The sequence below is a fragment of the Triticum aestivum genome, chromosome 6B (genome assembly GCF_018294505.1).
Source record: "Triticum aestivum cultivar Chinese Spring chromosome 6B, IWGSC CS RefSeq v2.1, whole genome shotgun sequence".
NCBI classification, from domain to species: domain Eukaryota; kingdom Viridiplantae; phylum Streptophyta; class Magnoliopsida; order Poales; family Poaceae; genus Triticum; species Triticum aestivum.
Window position 1 is genome coordinate 29,205,977 of NC_057810.1, and position 16,538 is coordinate 29,222,514.

General features: G+C 40.2%; 1 protein-coding gene and 1 long non-coding RNA gene across 5 annotated transcripts; one reads left to right on the forward strand and one right to left on the reverse strand.

The window, feature by feature from the left end:
* The first annotated feature begins 315 nt into the window (after positions 1-315).
* On the forward strand, positions 316-6,214 carry LOC123135525 (uncharacterized). 3 transcript variants are annotated; one of them, XM_044554628.1, is made up of 16 exons: positions 316-828; positions 923-1,171; positions 1,899-1,964; positions 2,903-3,215; positions 3,284-3,432; positions 3,518-3,694; positions 3,775-3,900; positions 3,971-4,174; positions 4,268-4,563; positions 4,650-4,848; positions 4,927-5,043; positions 5,111-5,370; positions 5,464-5,539; positions 5,632-5,760; positions 5,859-5,944; positions 6,026-6,214. In XM_044554628.1, the coding sequence occupies exons 2-14, from the start codon at positions 1,043-1,045 to the stop codon at positions 5,653-5,655; spliced, it is 2,136 nt and encodes a 711-aa protein (XP_044410563.1). In that variant the 5' UTR covers positions 316-828; positions 923-1,042; the 3' UTR covers positions 5,656-5,760; positions 5,859-5,944; positions 6,026-6,214. The 3 variants fall into 3 exon arrangements, with proteins under 3 accessions (XP_044410563.1, XP_044410562.1, XP_044410564.1); XM_044554627.1 differs by having other exon boundaries at positions 5,859-6,214; XM_044554629.1 differs by lacking the exon at positions 316-828 and adding an exon at positions 2,650-2,737 and having other exon boundaries at positions 996-1,171; positions 5,859-6,214.
* An 804-nt stretch (positions 6,215-7,018) lies between these two features.
* LOC123135526 (uncharacterized) lies at positions 7,019-13,771 on the reverse strand. Of its 2 annotated transcripts, XR_006466057.1 has the most exons (3): positions 13,407-13,723; positions 8,375-8,544; positions 7,019-8,263 (listed from the first exon to the last, which is right to left on the reverse strand). It is a non-coding gene; the product is annotated as an uncharacterized lncRNA (long non-coding RNA). The 2 variants fall into 2 exon arrangements; XR_006466056.1 differs by having other exon boundaries at positions 7,019-8,544; positions 13,407-13,771.
* Between the last annotated feature and the right edge of the window lie 2,767 nt (positions 13,772-16,538).

Sequence of the window (16,538 nt, forward strand, 5' to 3'; positions counted from 1 at the left end):
AACTAAACTAAACAACTATTTAAACTAATTAAACATTAGTTATCTAATTAACCTGGTTAGTCAATTAGCTAATTAATTATTCAATGACAGTGCCCCCCTAATCTTTATCTTTACCTCTTTACCTAATTTTTTAATTTTTTTTTAATTTTTTTTTTTTAATAATAAAGAGAATTGGGTTTCTGTGGTACGGCGGCGCACACGATTTTGCATAAAAGCCCCTTGGTTTATATTAAATTAACCCGCGGTCCCTGTTTTACTGGGTCTGTATATAATGTAACATTTTGCAAAAACACCCCTGAACTCATTTGAATTCCATCCCCTGCCCTCTCGTATCTTATCCATTTCTCTCGCTCTGGCGATGGCGACGGCGACAGATCGACTTCGGCGGAGACGGCGCGGCGAGGCGGGGCAGGTGCTGCGGAGGATGGAGGACGCCGGAGGACCGCCTTCGTTGTTTTCCGCGCGCGCCTCGCCTCCGTCCGCGCCGGAGAGCTGCTGTCCGCGCGCGCCTCGCCTCCGTCCGCGCCGGAGCGCTGCTGTCCGCGACGGAGGTTGTTCCGCCGTCGACATGAATCATACAGATGCAGGCTTTGCCTGTGCCCCCTGATCCTTGTGCTCCGGTGCCGGCACCTATCCCTATGCGGTGCCGTGCTCAGGAATTTGGCGAAAAGGCGGCTGCCGTGCTTGCGCGCGAGAAGGGCGCCGGACCTTGTTGGCGCTGCAAAGGGGGCACAACTCAGGTTGGGTACGCCGTCGGCCAGCGCCGGCGGCGAGCACGCTCCACTGTGACCTGTCCGCCACAGCCAGTCCTCTCCCGTCTCCCCCAACGTAACCTTCTCAACCTCTGCATCTGCTTCCGTGTATGATTTGGATGGAATTGCAGTCTCCTTGTCCAACACAAATCGATTTGGATGGGTTGCAGTCCGTGCCCTTGTCCAATGCAAATCAATGGAGCTGCCGACCCAGATTGTTGTTGGCTGCTATAAGAAGGGAGGGTCCTCGCCTCGAATCTACATCAGGTCAGTTTTGGACGAAGCATCCAATGTCGACACCGAGTTCGCCGCAGGAAGAAGTGCCGAGTTCGCCGGAGGTAGAAGAAGCGCCGAGTTCGCCGAAGGTAGAAGAACAGCCGTCGAGCTGTCCAATGTCCCCTGCGTCGGCTACAGCAGAAGTATGTATCCCCTTGACCCCTGTTTTGAGTTATTTTTCTGTCCCCTGTTTCTCTGTGTACCTTCTAATATGGAGTTCAGAGGTAAAGATATTGATGCGAAGTACGTCAGTTTAGATATTGTTTTCTAATTGTGATTGTAGACACCCATGTTGTGTGGTTGGTCTGTTGAACGAAGCGCTGGAACTGTCAGCAATTCCTTCGGATATTGTTGTTCTCCGAACAGAGAAAACAAAATTCAGTAATTTCTGGTGGGTTATGATCCATCTGGGCAACACGAACCACCAACATATGCATCTTTTGCATGTGTATCGCTACTGCTGCTGAAACCTTGTACATGGAGAGACACATATGTGAGCCCTGGTACATGTACAAAGCTGGCTACTGGCTACCTGTTGGATTGATCCTTCTGGTCGAAAAGTAGATAGCTTAAAAGCAATCAACTGGCTTCAGAGAATATGAAATAATACAAAAGAAATAGATCGACCAGCTTGCAAGCCAAATCATTTAGTAAGCCTCGTGTAATGCAGATTGTTGTGTGTCGCTACATAGCAATCTATTCAGACTTATCTATTCAATGGTTCTGATTTGGTGTGAACTCAGGTGTAGTTTGTGGTTTATAGCTAAGTGTTTTTAACTTATGATTTTTTACAAGCAGTTCGTAAAATGGCTCCTGGCATCCTTTTTGGTTGCTTCATTCATGATTTGCATCTTTGATTTTTTTTTTCAGGACCTTAAGATCAGCGATGAACATACGTCGAGCCGTCCAATATTTCCTGTGGCAGCAACACCAGAGGTATGTATCCCCTTGAAAGATAATCAGTTCATAGAGCCTCTGTTTGAGTTTATTGTTTCTGAATTATTGTCCCTGTTTCATGTTCACTAGAGAAACAAAAAGGTTACAAATTCATCTAATTTCAATGATCATGAAGAGGGGAACAAGTGATATGTATTCAAATTTGTGGTCTTTCGTCTGCCCATGATCTTTCTGGAGTACAGACATTCTTTTTCATATGCCTGCTATAAAACTAACAGCTTTCTGGAGGTATTATTATCTGGGTGAAAAGAAAAAAAAGCACCCATTATGGTGAATTGCATTCCGCCAGTAATCCTTGAACAAAAAAAATAACCACCCTGTCGATAACTCGGCCAAACATCTGTAGGAAATCGTAGTCTACCCTCTAATTCCTCTGCCTATTCTGTGGTGCCGCTCAGGGTTTAAAATTATTTTGTAACATTTGCGCTGAATTTATATGATGTTGCTCCTTAACCCGAAGGAGCTATGGAGGGAGAGAAATAAGTATTATCCCCATTATTGCAATGCACAGGCTCTTTCTTTCTTGTTCTAGAATTTTTTAACATGCACATATGTATTTGTCATCTTGTTAGTGAACTAACTATAATGTACTGCCTCGGTTTCAACTGATTCATACGATAGTGCTTCTAGCTGTTGGAGGTTTACCTTTTTTTTGTGATTGCAGAAAATAGATGACAACACTGAACTTAACATTGCTGAGGATTTTGATAACCGAACTTCAAAAAAAGGAAAAAAAATATATTTTGAATCAGGTGTTCTGCAGCCACCAACTATGTCAACATCTAATCCAGTTTCTGAGTGTTTTGAATCTACTTTATGCAATAGCATCCCAACTGTAAACTCACTATGATGTACTACCTCTGTTTCAACTGATCTAACAGTTGGAGGTTTACATTTTATTTTTGTTGTGACTGCAGAAAATAGATGACATCACTGAACTGAACATTGCAGAGGATTTTGATAACCGACCTTCCAAAAAGGCAAAATTTTCTGAATCAGGTGTTCTGGAACCATCACCTATGTCACCAACTATGAAAACATCTTCTCCAGGTTCAGAGTGTTTTGAATCGATTGTGCCGGAATCAGATAATCAGATGAATCATGATACACTACCATCACCATCCCCATCTAGGTCGACAATATCTCATGTTTTTCCATTGCATGATGTTAAGGAACCAGATTCACATAAAGAGATCAAAGTTGATGAGACATATGATTATCTCCCACAAGGTATTTGCTTAATTTATCACATGTGCTTTTGTATACAATATATTCTTGAATTATTTGATTTTTTGCAGACTATACATTGACCGACCATGATCTATGTGCTCATATAGCAATAGAATCATCTTTGAGAAAACAGTTGCTTGTTCAGATAGATGGAAGTTGTGTCTTGCAAAATCAATTGATGTGCCTGCTAAATGAAAAGGAGTGGGTAAATGATGATGTAAGTACCCTTACTCAAACAGGAAAAAGATTCTAATCACTTATATCTATTAGTAATAATGTATTTTTAACTTTCTAAATTATAGGTGATCAATGCATATATATGTTGTATGAAGGACCAAATACATGTCCAGAATGATAATAAAGTATATTTTGAGAGTCCATTTGTTACCTCACTATTTAAACGAGATGGCGAACATGGAATACAAAAAGATAGTGCCTTCATGACAAAGACCGTCATTGAATATATGCAACATGACATGGTAATATCCATATTCATAATTTACATGTTCTAGGTTTCATACATTATCATTAATTGTTTTCCTAATTATCTTTATTACAGATTAAACTTCCAATAAATGCTCACAACACACATTGGTATCTAGCTGTTGTGAATACAAAAAAACGTGAGGTTCAAGTATTGGACTCATTGTGCTGGAACTTTGACCGTGATGATCTCGCTCATACGGTTAGTTACAACACCATTTTTAATATACTTTGCTAATCTGTGTCATTTCTAACCACTGTTTTATTTTTAGCTACGAGGAGTACAATTTCATTTGGACCTTCTTAAGAGTCAAAACTTGGTAAAAGACAATTGGAAAGACATTGATCTCACCGAATGGAAGATCACGGAACAATTACAAAAGGCAATTCAAGAGGACAGTTATTCATGTGGTTCGTTTATGGTCAAATTTATGGAATATTTCACTGGATGTGCACTATCTTACCCAATTGCACAGGTATATATCTTTTTAAATTAAAAAGTATGTTAATTTCATAAAAAAATATGTTATTTTTTAAATAACTTACTAATAATTGTTTGTGTTGCACAGGAAATGATTAAATCTTTTAGGTTTAAGTTAGCCAGCATGCTATTATGTTGGAAAACAAACACTGCAGGAAGGTCTACAATCGTTGAAGAAAGTAACGATGACACTAATGGAGATCCTGATGATGTTCAAATATTAGAAAGCCTAGATGATATAAAAAAAATGAAGCAAAAAATCCCATTATCTGTTGAAAATAAATACAGATCACTAATATCTATTCTTTCTAATATGAGCGTACATGAATTAACAGCTGGACTCTGTAGCTTCATTAAATCAATCAATTACACTGAGATTTTAGAGTAAGTCATTTCAAAATAGTTTTGCAATTGTAAATTATCTTACTTATTTTCTTAATGGTTTATTTTACTAATTTTATTATTATCAGGAAAGTATGGATCCAAAGTTCAAAGCCATATCCAATTAGCTTGTCTCTCAGAAAACTACAAGGAATGCTAAAGGATGATTTACCCATGGACAAAGATTGCTTTAATTTGATCGTACAGAAGATTATGTTTGATGATATCCAAACATCACAAAAGAAAAATCAATTGATAGCAAAGCATTATCTAGACATGAAATTTTGGGTATGTTTTTATATTCGTTATATACTTTTTATATTCTAATTTTTTATCATCTTTCTAACCAATAATTTTATATACTAGATGACTACTGATTTTGGAAGGCACCCAGATTTCCGTAAAAAGTTAGATGTGGAGCAACTAGCAAATTCTGTTCGTAGTTGGCCTGGTATCAAATATAATGTTTCAACATGTAAATCGGTAAGAGCATTTTTGTATACTTTAGAGCATTTTTTTATTATTGCATCTAATATGTAGCCTATTTCAGATCCATATTCTAGTACAATCCATTGATGAATTCATTTTATTCACATTGGACCAAGATACAAGAACAGTGTACATTTTGGACCCTACTCCTATTAATCCAATGTACCAATACAACCCACTTGCAAAATATTTAAAAAAAATTATATGGATTTCCGAACACTTACGGAAAGCAATGTCAAAAGCATGCCCTGGGTCTAGATGGAACGAGGATATTCTCCTATGGCATCATAAAATCCTAGATGATATTCCAGTTTACAACAGGTATTTTTCAGAAGATGAATACTAGATATTGATTATTTGTTGATTTGATTATGTAGAGATTATTAATAAAATATATTTGTATTCTTATGTAAGGGAATTGTCTGGTTATCTTGTTCCCCTATTCATGTCCACATGGGAAGATGAAAGACCACATTTGCCATTTTTAAAGGTAAATATTGCAACCACGTAGATATTTGCTTGTATGATTATTATACATCTGATGCTGATGTCATTCTTTTACAAAAAAACTCGAATGAATAGGATGGAATGAACTCAGAAAACTAATTTTGGGCCAAGTGCTAACATTCAAGGACAATGAATGTGAAGATAACATGCCTGCTGGTCGACTGGAATTCATCAATTGTATTAGGAAAATCCAAAGTTAAACTGGTATGTCAAATAGTATCAATTCATCTCGAAATGTCAAATGACTCAAATATCTGATTCCAATATGCTAACCTTGTTTTTCTACCAATATGATTGTGTAGGGAACTCAATCAGTGGAAATTGATTTGTCAGAGAGAATTCTTGCAGCCAACAATTAATAGATAATGAGCAGGGAGACAATGAACATGTAGAGCTGGATTTTTTACCGCTTTGAGAAATTAATACTATATTTTGGTTTCTACTTAACATATCACTTACATATATGTAGAAAACTTTTGGAGCTTGCAAGGATATACATTTTTTGGGGTTACCAATTATAAGCGATGATGGAGTGCTTCAAAATTTGATGATTGTGGGTTCAGACATGACAATACTTGAACCATTTGGGTCAATTACAAATATTTGGATGTAAATGACTTTCAGTTTCTACCTTATAATGAAATCTTGACATGTACTCTTTAACAGTATTCTGATCTTGATGGTGGTCCTATGTATTGGTTGAAATTTCATGATGTTTACTAGCACTTGCAGTGCCCTTATTATTTTATTTCCACAAATATGGGCATCAGATTGTTGATTGCTTAATTGCTTCTGGGATGTAAAAGAAAAAAAGAAAAAAAATACAAATGAAATTTTATATTTCAAAAGTAATGATCATCACCATAAAAATGATTCCCTTCTTAATAATATTCTCAATATTTTATTTTAAATAAAACCTTCTCAAAATTAATAAAAATTGTGATTTCTGAACAACAAAAAATAACCCTTCATCCAATGAAATGAAGGTGTGAACTTGAAATTGTGAAATATAATATTTCAAAAATAATTTGCATCACCATAAAAATGATTCCCTTTTAAATAATATTCTTGAATTTTTTTATTTTAAAAAACACCTCAAAATAAAAAATATTTTTGATTTCTGAACAAAAAAAACTCTTTCATCCAATGAAATGAAAGTGTCAAGCTGAAATTGTTAGGTCATGACGAACAATGTTAGGGTGCAACCAATTTTCATTAAACAAATACTCAGTGTAATCTTATTTCTGATGTTTAGAAAAAATTGGATTAAAAAAAGTATTGCAAAATGGTACGTCGGGCAGGTTTTAATTTTTCGTCCGATGAAATACACAGACATTAAGTGTGAAGCTGAAATTGTTAGGTCATGACGAACACTGTTAGGTGCGACCAATTTTCATAAAACAAATACTCAGTGTAATCTTATTTTTGATGTTTATTTTTCATCCGATGAAATACACAGACATTAATTGTGAACCTGAAATTGTTAGGTCATGACGAACAGTGTAGCTGAGGGTCCGTAATACATTGCAAATAGCGACATAGTACGCATGCAAACACTGCTAATAAGCCGGGCTGGCTGATTGCGTAGGACAGCACACACGGGTTTCTCAAAAAGAAAAAAAACGCGCAGCATACACCCGCTGACTTCTCACAAGACGTGTCCGTATCCGTATACATGAGACTTGGAGAGTGAATATCCTATTTAGATTGGTACAGCAGTCCAAAACCTACTCGTACAGGAGGCCAAAACCTACTCTGAGGCAGGCACCGTTGGTGCTACAAATACTATCTCCAAGTGATTTTATCTTACACAAACCCCAAGTATTTGGCGCAGTCAACCAGTCAGTTTCACACGTCGCCTTGTCGCCTTGTGCAAACTGCCTTCAGCTCAATTAAGTTGTTTGGCAAGTCAGCTTTACATCAGGTAATTTTTATATCTGTTTCAATATACGACATCATTCAACATGTCTATGAACACTGGTACCTGCAATGATAATGATAGATAATTAGAGTAGTCGAATGAATTTTTTTCTCACAATAGCAAATCAATTGTTACATGTTTGACGCATCTAAAGAACAATACTCCATATGGATTTTCATTACATTTTTCTTGTTTAAGTAATATATATAACTTGACGGCATCCAGTTTTACTTTAACATGCAGTGCACTAACAACAAATTATGATGTATGGCATTACAAATATTTCTTTCCCTCATGCAGGAAAACATTTGGGCCATAATCTCAAATCATGGATGCTAAGGAAAAAAGAAGAAAGAGAGATAGAGAGCGGTATGCACGCATGACAGATGAAGTCTGGCAGGAGAAACTCAAAAAACGCCGTGAAGCCTATCATTGAAAGAAAGATTCAGAAAAGAGACAAGAACAAAACGCAGCCAAAAGCGCACAAGAAAAACAAAAATATGCAAGTATGCAACCAGAACAGAAGAAAGCAAGAAAGGAACAAATTGTAGCTCGTCGTCAATTGAATCGCAGCACACCATGCAAAGATTCAATTGCAATGGAAAACCCTGAATATGTCGCAACCGAACAGGAGGTTGCGACTTCTGAATCTACTGTCAAACACAGGTATCATGTGGCAGCAGGAAAAAGGCAAAAATTACTACACCATCGTAACAAAGAATTCTCGAGAAGACGGAGGCAAACTGTTGACGTATCATCACAAGAAGATGCATCCATCATGGAAACCTGTGACAAAAACAATCAAACTCTAGAGCAGCCACAAGTGATGACTTACGGTAATAATCTCGATTTTATACTCGCATTCCAAGTAAATGTTAATCCGTCTGTACAACTTACCACCTATTCTGGACAGACATCCCCTCCTCAATGTTTCCAAGCATCAGAGAAACCAATGCACCAACACAATCATTAGACAATGATGATCACAGTAAAGTGGGTCTGTGGCCAGACATCCCCTCCACAATGCTTCAAACAATCAAAGAAGTGCATGGACGAATACAATCATTCTGCAATGATGATCACGGTAAGTTCATAAATTACATATTAATACTTTTATATAAAAACATTTTATATACATAACAACAACAAAATAATAAACAGGTAATGATGGAATCATATATGAGCAAGAAGCAACGATTAAGGAAATAGACACGGCAGCAAAAAACAATCTACAACGAGGATCACGGTAAGCTTATCAATTTCATAAATGTTCTTACTCAATACAATCATATATACACATATATACAATCAAAACTTACAACACAGGTAATGATGAAGTCATATTTGAAGAAGACACAGACGAAGATGAATACATGTTCACCGGTGAAGGTATGCTTAATACAATTAAAATAAATTTGCAACATTATAACACTACTTACTAAATTTAATATGTTGCATATCAAACCAGAGTGGGATAGAGAAGTGGAAATTGAAATCATAGAAGACGAGGAAGCTCTCAACCCTGATCCATATGATTTCGTCTACAGCAACATACCAACAAGCACAAACGTGCTCGAAGAAGAAGAAGATTGCAAATTATGCCATGCAACCAAATTCAAGTATGAAACTGAAGGATTATGCTGCAAAAAAGGACAAATAAGACTAGCCAATCCAGATACGCCTCCTGAGCTAATGAGACTTTGGACAAGCAACGACCCTGATGCAAGACATTTTCGCAAAAACATAAGATTTTTCAATGGACACTTCTCGTTTACTACTCTATACTGTCACCTCGACAGAGACACGAGTGACATGCGAACGGCCGGTATTTACACCTTTTGAGCACATGGTCAGCTATATCACAACATACACTCATTTGGTAACAGCCAATCAAATCCAAAGCATCTCGAGCTATACTTCTACGACGATGATCCAAGCTTAGAGCATCGATACCGCCTTTGCCGTGAGGAAATGTACGAGCAAGACAAGAATGTCATTCGAATTATAACAGGTATCCTACGCGGTAACCCATACTCTCAACAGTTCAGGAGTTTGGGACAAGCCGAAAACATTGAGGACTACAGACTCATGTTGAACCTTGACCAGAGATTGGACCAAAGAACATACAACGAGCCAATCAATTCAGAGGTAGCTGCAGTGTGGATTGAAGGAAATGAAAGAAGGGATACTTATGACAGAAATGTAATATTACATGGGAACAACAACGAAAAAGAGCACATTCAATCATATTATGGGTGCTATGATCCATTGTCATATCCTCTATTCTTTCCAAGAGCTGAACTCGGTTGGCATAGGAAAATACCAAAGAGGGAAACAAAAGAGGCACATATTGCTGCTGATAATATCACTAATGACGATGACCCATGTAAAAAAACATATGCTATTATATATTTAAAATACAATTTTAATATACTAATACCTATGCAACTAACTTTTTATCTTCCAATATTTGCACAGATTCAGCCAGTGGCCTGTGGGTAACCATGAGAGAATACTACTGCTATAAATTCCATACACGACCAGGCATATTCAACCCAATTTTGCACGGCGGACGGCTTTTCCAGCAATTTGCTGTAGATACATACATCAAGATTGAAAGTTCCAGACTGGATTACATCTGGCACAATCAAAAGAAAATAAGGGCGGAGCTATACCAAGGCCTTCTAGACAGCATTCAAGCTGGAGAGCAAAATGGAGATGCAGTCGGAAAACGAAGAGTGCTTGCCTCATCATTTATTGGAGGGCCACGAGATAGACTTCGTCGGTATCTCGATGCTATGGCTTTAGTTAGAAAATATGGAAAGCCAGATGTATTCCTAACAATGACCTGCAACCCCAACTGGGAAGAGATCACACGTGAACTAGAGACTGGACAAACACCACAAGACCGCCCAGACATTGTCGTTCGTGTTTTCAGGGCGAAGCTACAAGAAATGAAGAAGGAACTATTTGAGAAGGGAATTCTTGGAAAGGTTCAAGCATATACATATGTCGTAGAGTTCCAAAAGAGGGGATTACCCCATGCTCACTTTTTGCTCATCATGACTGGAAAATACAAGTATACATGTCCAGAACAGTATGACAGAATCATCTCCGCCGAGCTCCGTAACAAGCACAAGTACCCAGAGCTATACAAAATGGTAATCAAACATATGATGCATGGTCCTTGCGGTGCATTGAATAAACTTTGTCCATGCACAAAGAATCGTCCATCATGCAAGAACAATTATCCAAGGCCATTTAACGAAACTACGATTCAAGGCAAGGACTCCTACCCGATATATAGGAGACGCAACGACGGTCGGACTGAAACGGTCCGAAATTGCAAACTAGATAACAGGTGGGTGGTTCCTTACAATCCCTATCTGTTAAGGATGTTCAACTGCCACATAAATGTTGAGATATGCTCAAGCATTAAAGCCGTAAAGTACCTCTTCAAGTACATCTACAAGGGTCATGACCGGGCGTCTGTATCTGTAACAGACAAAGTGGACGAAGTAGAAATCGACGAGATTAAGCAGTACAGAGATGCACGGTGGGTGACACCTCCTGAAGCAATGTGGAGAATATATGGCTTTGAACTAAGCAAAATGCACCCACCGGTCTTGCAATTGCAACTACATCTCCCAAATAAGCACATGGTTTCATATCATACCATGGAAACCATACAAAATGTTATCAACCGTGAAGGCACAGAAAGATCAATGTTGACTGCGTACTTTGAAGCAAACATCACATATCCAAAAGCACGAGGCATACTATACAGAGAGTTTCCGGAACATTTTACTTGGCAAAGTCAAGGAAAGTTTTGGCAACAGAGGAAGCGAGCCTCGGTGTTCCAGGTTGGCAGGATCGTCTCAGCACACCCGGCTGAAGGAGAACGATACTATCTTCGAGTCCTCCTAAACCATGTGACTGGAGCCACCAGCTTTGAAGACCTACGAACAGTCAATGGACAAGTAATGCCAACCTTTCAAGAAGCTGCAGAAAAAAGAGAACTCATTGAGGCAGATAGCACATTGGATGACTGCATGACAGAAGCGGAGTTGTTTAGAATGCCATCATCACTACGAAGGCTATTCGCGACGATCTTGGTTTTTTGCGAGCCTAGCGACGTACGCAGCCTCTGGAACAAACACCTTGAGGCAATGTCAGAGGACTACAGCAGAAATTGCAAATGCAAACACACAGTCGAACAGATGGTTCTAAAAAATATCAGAGACATGTTGCACTCCATGGGAAAAGACATAGAATCATTTCCTCTTCCAAAAATCGACAAACAGGATGAGACGACAGACAACATACCGAGGGAGATCACCGAGGAGACCTCCATTGAGGTGGACCCCGAGGACACAACATTGCATAAAAACCTAAACTACGAGCAGAAGAAGGCATACGACGAAATCCTAGCGACAATTGATAGCCAAAAAGGAGGTATATTCTTTGTGGATGGACCTGGAGGCACAGGAAAAACTTTTCTTTATAGGGCGCTCTTGGCAACAATACGCGGACAAGGCAAGATTGCTGTGGCAACCGCCACTTCTGGTGTGGCTGCTTCCATAATGCCCGGAGGGAGAACCGCGCACTCGAGGTTCAAGATTCCACTTAAAATAGATGATGGGGATATTTGTGGCTTCACAAAACAAAGTGGAACATCCAAGCTACTCCAAGCAGCATGACTAATAATCTGGGATGAAGCATCTATGACCAAGAGGCAGACAGTGGAGGCGCTAGATAAAAGCATGCGGGACATAATGGACAGACCGTACCTTCCATTCGGTGGAAAAACAATTGTATTTGGAGGAGATTTTAGGAAAGTACTACCTATTGTCCGAAAGGGAACAAGAGCCCAGATAGTAGATGCATCACTACGCAGGTCGGTCCTTTGGAATTCAATGCGTCAATTGAAGCTTGTGCGCAACATGAGGGCTCAAAACGACCCATGGTTCGCAGAATACCTACTACGCATTGGAAACGGAACCAAGGAGACAAATGATGATGGTGAAATACAACTACCTACAAGTATATGTGTGTCAAGTAAGGATGACAATGGCCTGGATAAACTAATCGACAATGTCTACCAAACGGACAAAGATTCACTAAAAGATCCAAAGTACATCACGTCAAGAGCAATTTTATCCACAAGGAATGACTCCGTGGACAAAATAAACCTAAAAATGATTGATCGTTTCCAGGGGGAGGAGATGGTGTACCACAGCTTCGATTCAGTAGAAGACGACCCACATAACTACTATCCACCAGAATTCCTGAACACTCTCACACCAAATGGACTACCTCCCCATATGTTGAAGCTAAAAATAAATTGCCCAATCATACTACTCAGGAACATCGACCCTGCTAATGGACTATGCAACGTCACAAGGTTGGTCGTACGTGGATTCCAACAAAATGCAATTGATGTAGAGATTGTGGTGGGACAGTACTCTGGAACACGAGTTTTCCTACCTAGGATACCCTTATGCCCCTCAGATGATGACATGTTTCCGTTCAGTTTCAAGAGGAAACAGTTTCCAGTCAGACTCAGTTTTGCAATGACAATAAATAAATCACAAGGCCAAACAATACCAAATGTTGGCATCTACCTGCCTGAACCGGTTTTCTCACATGGTCAGCTATATGTTGTGCTGTCAAGAGCAACTGCAACATCAAACATAAAGGTGCTAACAAGTACACATGATGTCAGCAAGCAGAAGAATAAAAAGATCACTACAGAAAACACATACGCAAAGGGAGAGAAGAAAAAGAGGAAAAGGAAGACCAATACAAGCGGGACATATACGAAAAATATTGTCTACACGGAAATCCTAACAAAATAGGTAATACAACATTTCGATTTCTTCTTCTAAAATTCAGTTCTACATATTCAAGTGTTGTTAGACAAACTCACAGGCTGCGGGCGAAGCGCCGTGGCCGCCGCCGCCGGCGGATGCTGAGCAAGAGGGCATCGCTGGAGAACATGACCGACCGGCCGGGGAGCGGCGGCAGGGGATGCCGGCAGGCGGAGGGCAGACAGAGAAGGCGCGATGGGGATTCCGGATCCGAGAGAGGAAGAGGCGGAGGAGGTCGCTGGAGGGAGATCTGACCGGCGGCGCCGTCCGCTAACCCGTCGCGGTTCAGCTCGCGAGTGCGCATCCTGGGAGGTTGGTTCGGGGATAATTGTGGCCTTTTCGTCTGTGGCCTTTTCGTCAGTACGTCCTACCAAAGAGAAGATGACAATAACACCAACTCAAAATAGACTTTTAAACAACAATGACTGTGCGCTACATATGGTATGTTTATTTTTAGAGATATGGTAGAAAGTCTCTAATAAATATATTAAAATTTCATAATCATGATGGTCATCTTGCAGTATGTGGATGTTAAAACTTATAAAAAATAAATTAAAAAAAACATCGTAATTGATATCTCTACTACAAAAATCCATTGCAGACCTAAACTACATGTTCCCGAAAGATGATAAGGAGGGGTGAGGGGCTTTTCAAATATAAAATTCATGATCCGGAAATATTTTGGATCACTACTGTACTTCTATTTCAACAACATAATTTGTTTCAACTTGTCATGTGTCCGTTCACCAACAGTACGGAGAACATGCAACTTGGAACATCAAGTAAGAGCATATCCATGTTTTACTAATTATATATATTCTTTGAGAAAGCTATGGGAGTTACAAACTAAAAATATGAATTGTTCAAAAATTGTTCGAACAATGTTGTTATGTTATGGTTGTAGTTGTTTGAGTGGTATAACTTTCAACTGTTTAAACATATATTTATTTATTTTGCATGGCACTTTTGCTATAAATTAGAAAAGATATATAATATTACAAAAAAATGTTCATCACCATAAAAAGAATTCCAATTTCAAAATTATTCTTGAATTTTTTAAATACATCCAAAATGGAAATTTAGATAAAGTTATATTTAATATTTCGCCCGGTGCAACGCACGGGCATTTGTACTAGTTAGTACTAATTAGGTTAATTAATATGTCTAATTAAAATGTGTCACTGACCAGTGGGACCCACTGGTCAGGTTGACCAGTCAACCCTGTTGACTACTGACGTCAGCATGACATCATGCTGATGTCATAAATACATTTTCGAATTAAATTAAATAATTAACTGAATTCTAGAAATTATTAAAATCTTTAGAAAATCATATCTTTTAATCCGTAACTCGGATTAAATTATTTTCAACATGAAAGTTGCTCAGCACGACGAGAAGACTTCGAATACGCAACCCGTTCGTCCACCACACATCCCTAGCATAGCAAACCTGCAAAATTTCACCTCCGGTTCATTTGTCCGAAAACACGGAACACCGGGGATACTTTCCCGGATGTTTTCCCCCATCACTGGTATCACCTCATACCGCGTTAGAACACGTTTAGCTGCTTGTTGTCCTGTTATGCACTTGCTTGCTATGTATTTACTGTTTCTTCCCCCTCTTCTCTCCGGTAGACCCTGTGACGATGCTGATGCCCCTGTGGTCGACTACGTCACCGACGACCCCCTCCTTGTCTGAGCAACCAGGCAAGCCCCCCCCCCTTGATCACCAGATATCGCCTATTCTCCTCTATACTGCTTGCATTAGAGTAGTGTAGCATGTTACTGCTTTCCGTTAATCCTATTCTGATGCATAGCCTGTCATTGTTGCTACAATCATTGATACCTTAGCCGCAGTCCTAAATGCTTAGTATAGGATGCTAGTTTATCATCATTGGCCCTACATTCTTGTCAGTCTGCCTTGCTATACTATTGGGCCGTGATCACTCGGGAGGTGATCACGGGTATATACCATACATACATACATACTATACAAATGGTGACTAAAGTCGGGTTAGCTCGATGAGTACCCGCAAGTGATTTTGATGAGGGGGGCTGAAAGGACAGGTGGCTCCATCCCGGTAGAGGTGGATCTGGGTTCCCGACGGCCCCCGACTGTTACTTTGTGGCAGAGCGACAGGGCAGGTTGAGACCGCCTAGGAGAGTGGTGGGCCTGGCCCTGGTCGGCGTTCGCGGATACTTAACACGCTTAACGAGATCTTGGTATTTGATCTGAGTCTGGCCATTTGGTCTATACGCACTAACCATCTACGCGGGAGTAGTTATGGGTATCCTGACGTCGTGGTATCAGCCGAAGCCTTCTTGACGTCAGCGACGGAGCGGCGCGCGGCGGATTGGACTGGAACGCCTACTCTTGTATAAGAGAGGCTAGGTCTGCTTCCGGTCGCCCTCGCAACGTGCAGTTGTGCAATGGGCGATGGGCCCAGACCCCTGCGCGCATAGGAGTTAGACCGGCGTGCTGACCTCTCTGTTGTGCCTAGGTGGGGCTGCGACGTGTTGATCTTCCGAGGCCGGGCATGACCCAGGAAAGTGTGTCCGGCCAAATGGGATCAAGCGTGTTGGGTTATGTGGTGCACCCCTGCAGGGAAGTTAATCTATTCGAATAGCCCTGATCTTCGGTAACAGGACGACTTGGAGTTGTACCTTGACCTTATGACAACTAGAACCGGATACTTAATAAAACACACCCTTCCAAGTTCCACAGACAACCCGGTGATCGCTTTTCCACAGGGCGACGCGGGGAGGATCGCCGGGTAGGATTATGCTATGCGATGCTACTGGAGATACTACCTGGAGATGCTACTTGGAGATGCTACTTGGAGGACTTCAATCTACTCTCTTCTACATGCTGCAAGACGGAGGCTGCCAGAAGCGTAGTCTTCGATAGGACTAGCTATCCCCCTCTTATTCTGGCATTCTGCAGTTCAGTCCACTGATATGGCCTCCTTACACATATACCCATGCATATGTAGTGTAGCTCCTTGCTTGCGAGTACTTTGGATGAGTACTCACGGTTGCTTTCTCCCCCCCTTTTCCCCCTTTCCTTTCTTTCTGGTTGTCGCAACCAGATGCTGGAGTCCAGGAGCCAGACGCCATCGTCGACGACGACCCCTACTACACCGGAGGTGCCTACTACTACGTGCAGCCCGCTGACGACGACCAGGAGTAGTT

Excerpts from the sequence above, each read along its gene's own strand:
- LOC123135525 (XM_044554627.1), top strand. The coding sequence starts at position 1,043 with ATGTCGACACCGAGTTCGCCGCAGGAAGAAGTGCCGAGTTCGCCGGAG. Across the intron at positions 3,216-3,283 it reads ATATGATTATCTCCCACAAG|ACTATACATTGACCGACCAT; the intron begins GTATTTGCTTAA and ends GATTTTTTGCAG. Across the intron at positions 5,371-5,463 it reads GATATTCCAGTTTACAACAG|GGAATTGTCTGGTTATCTTG; the intron begins GTATTTTTCAGA and ends TTCTTATGTAAG.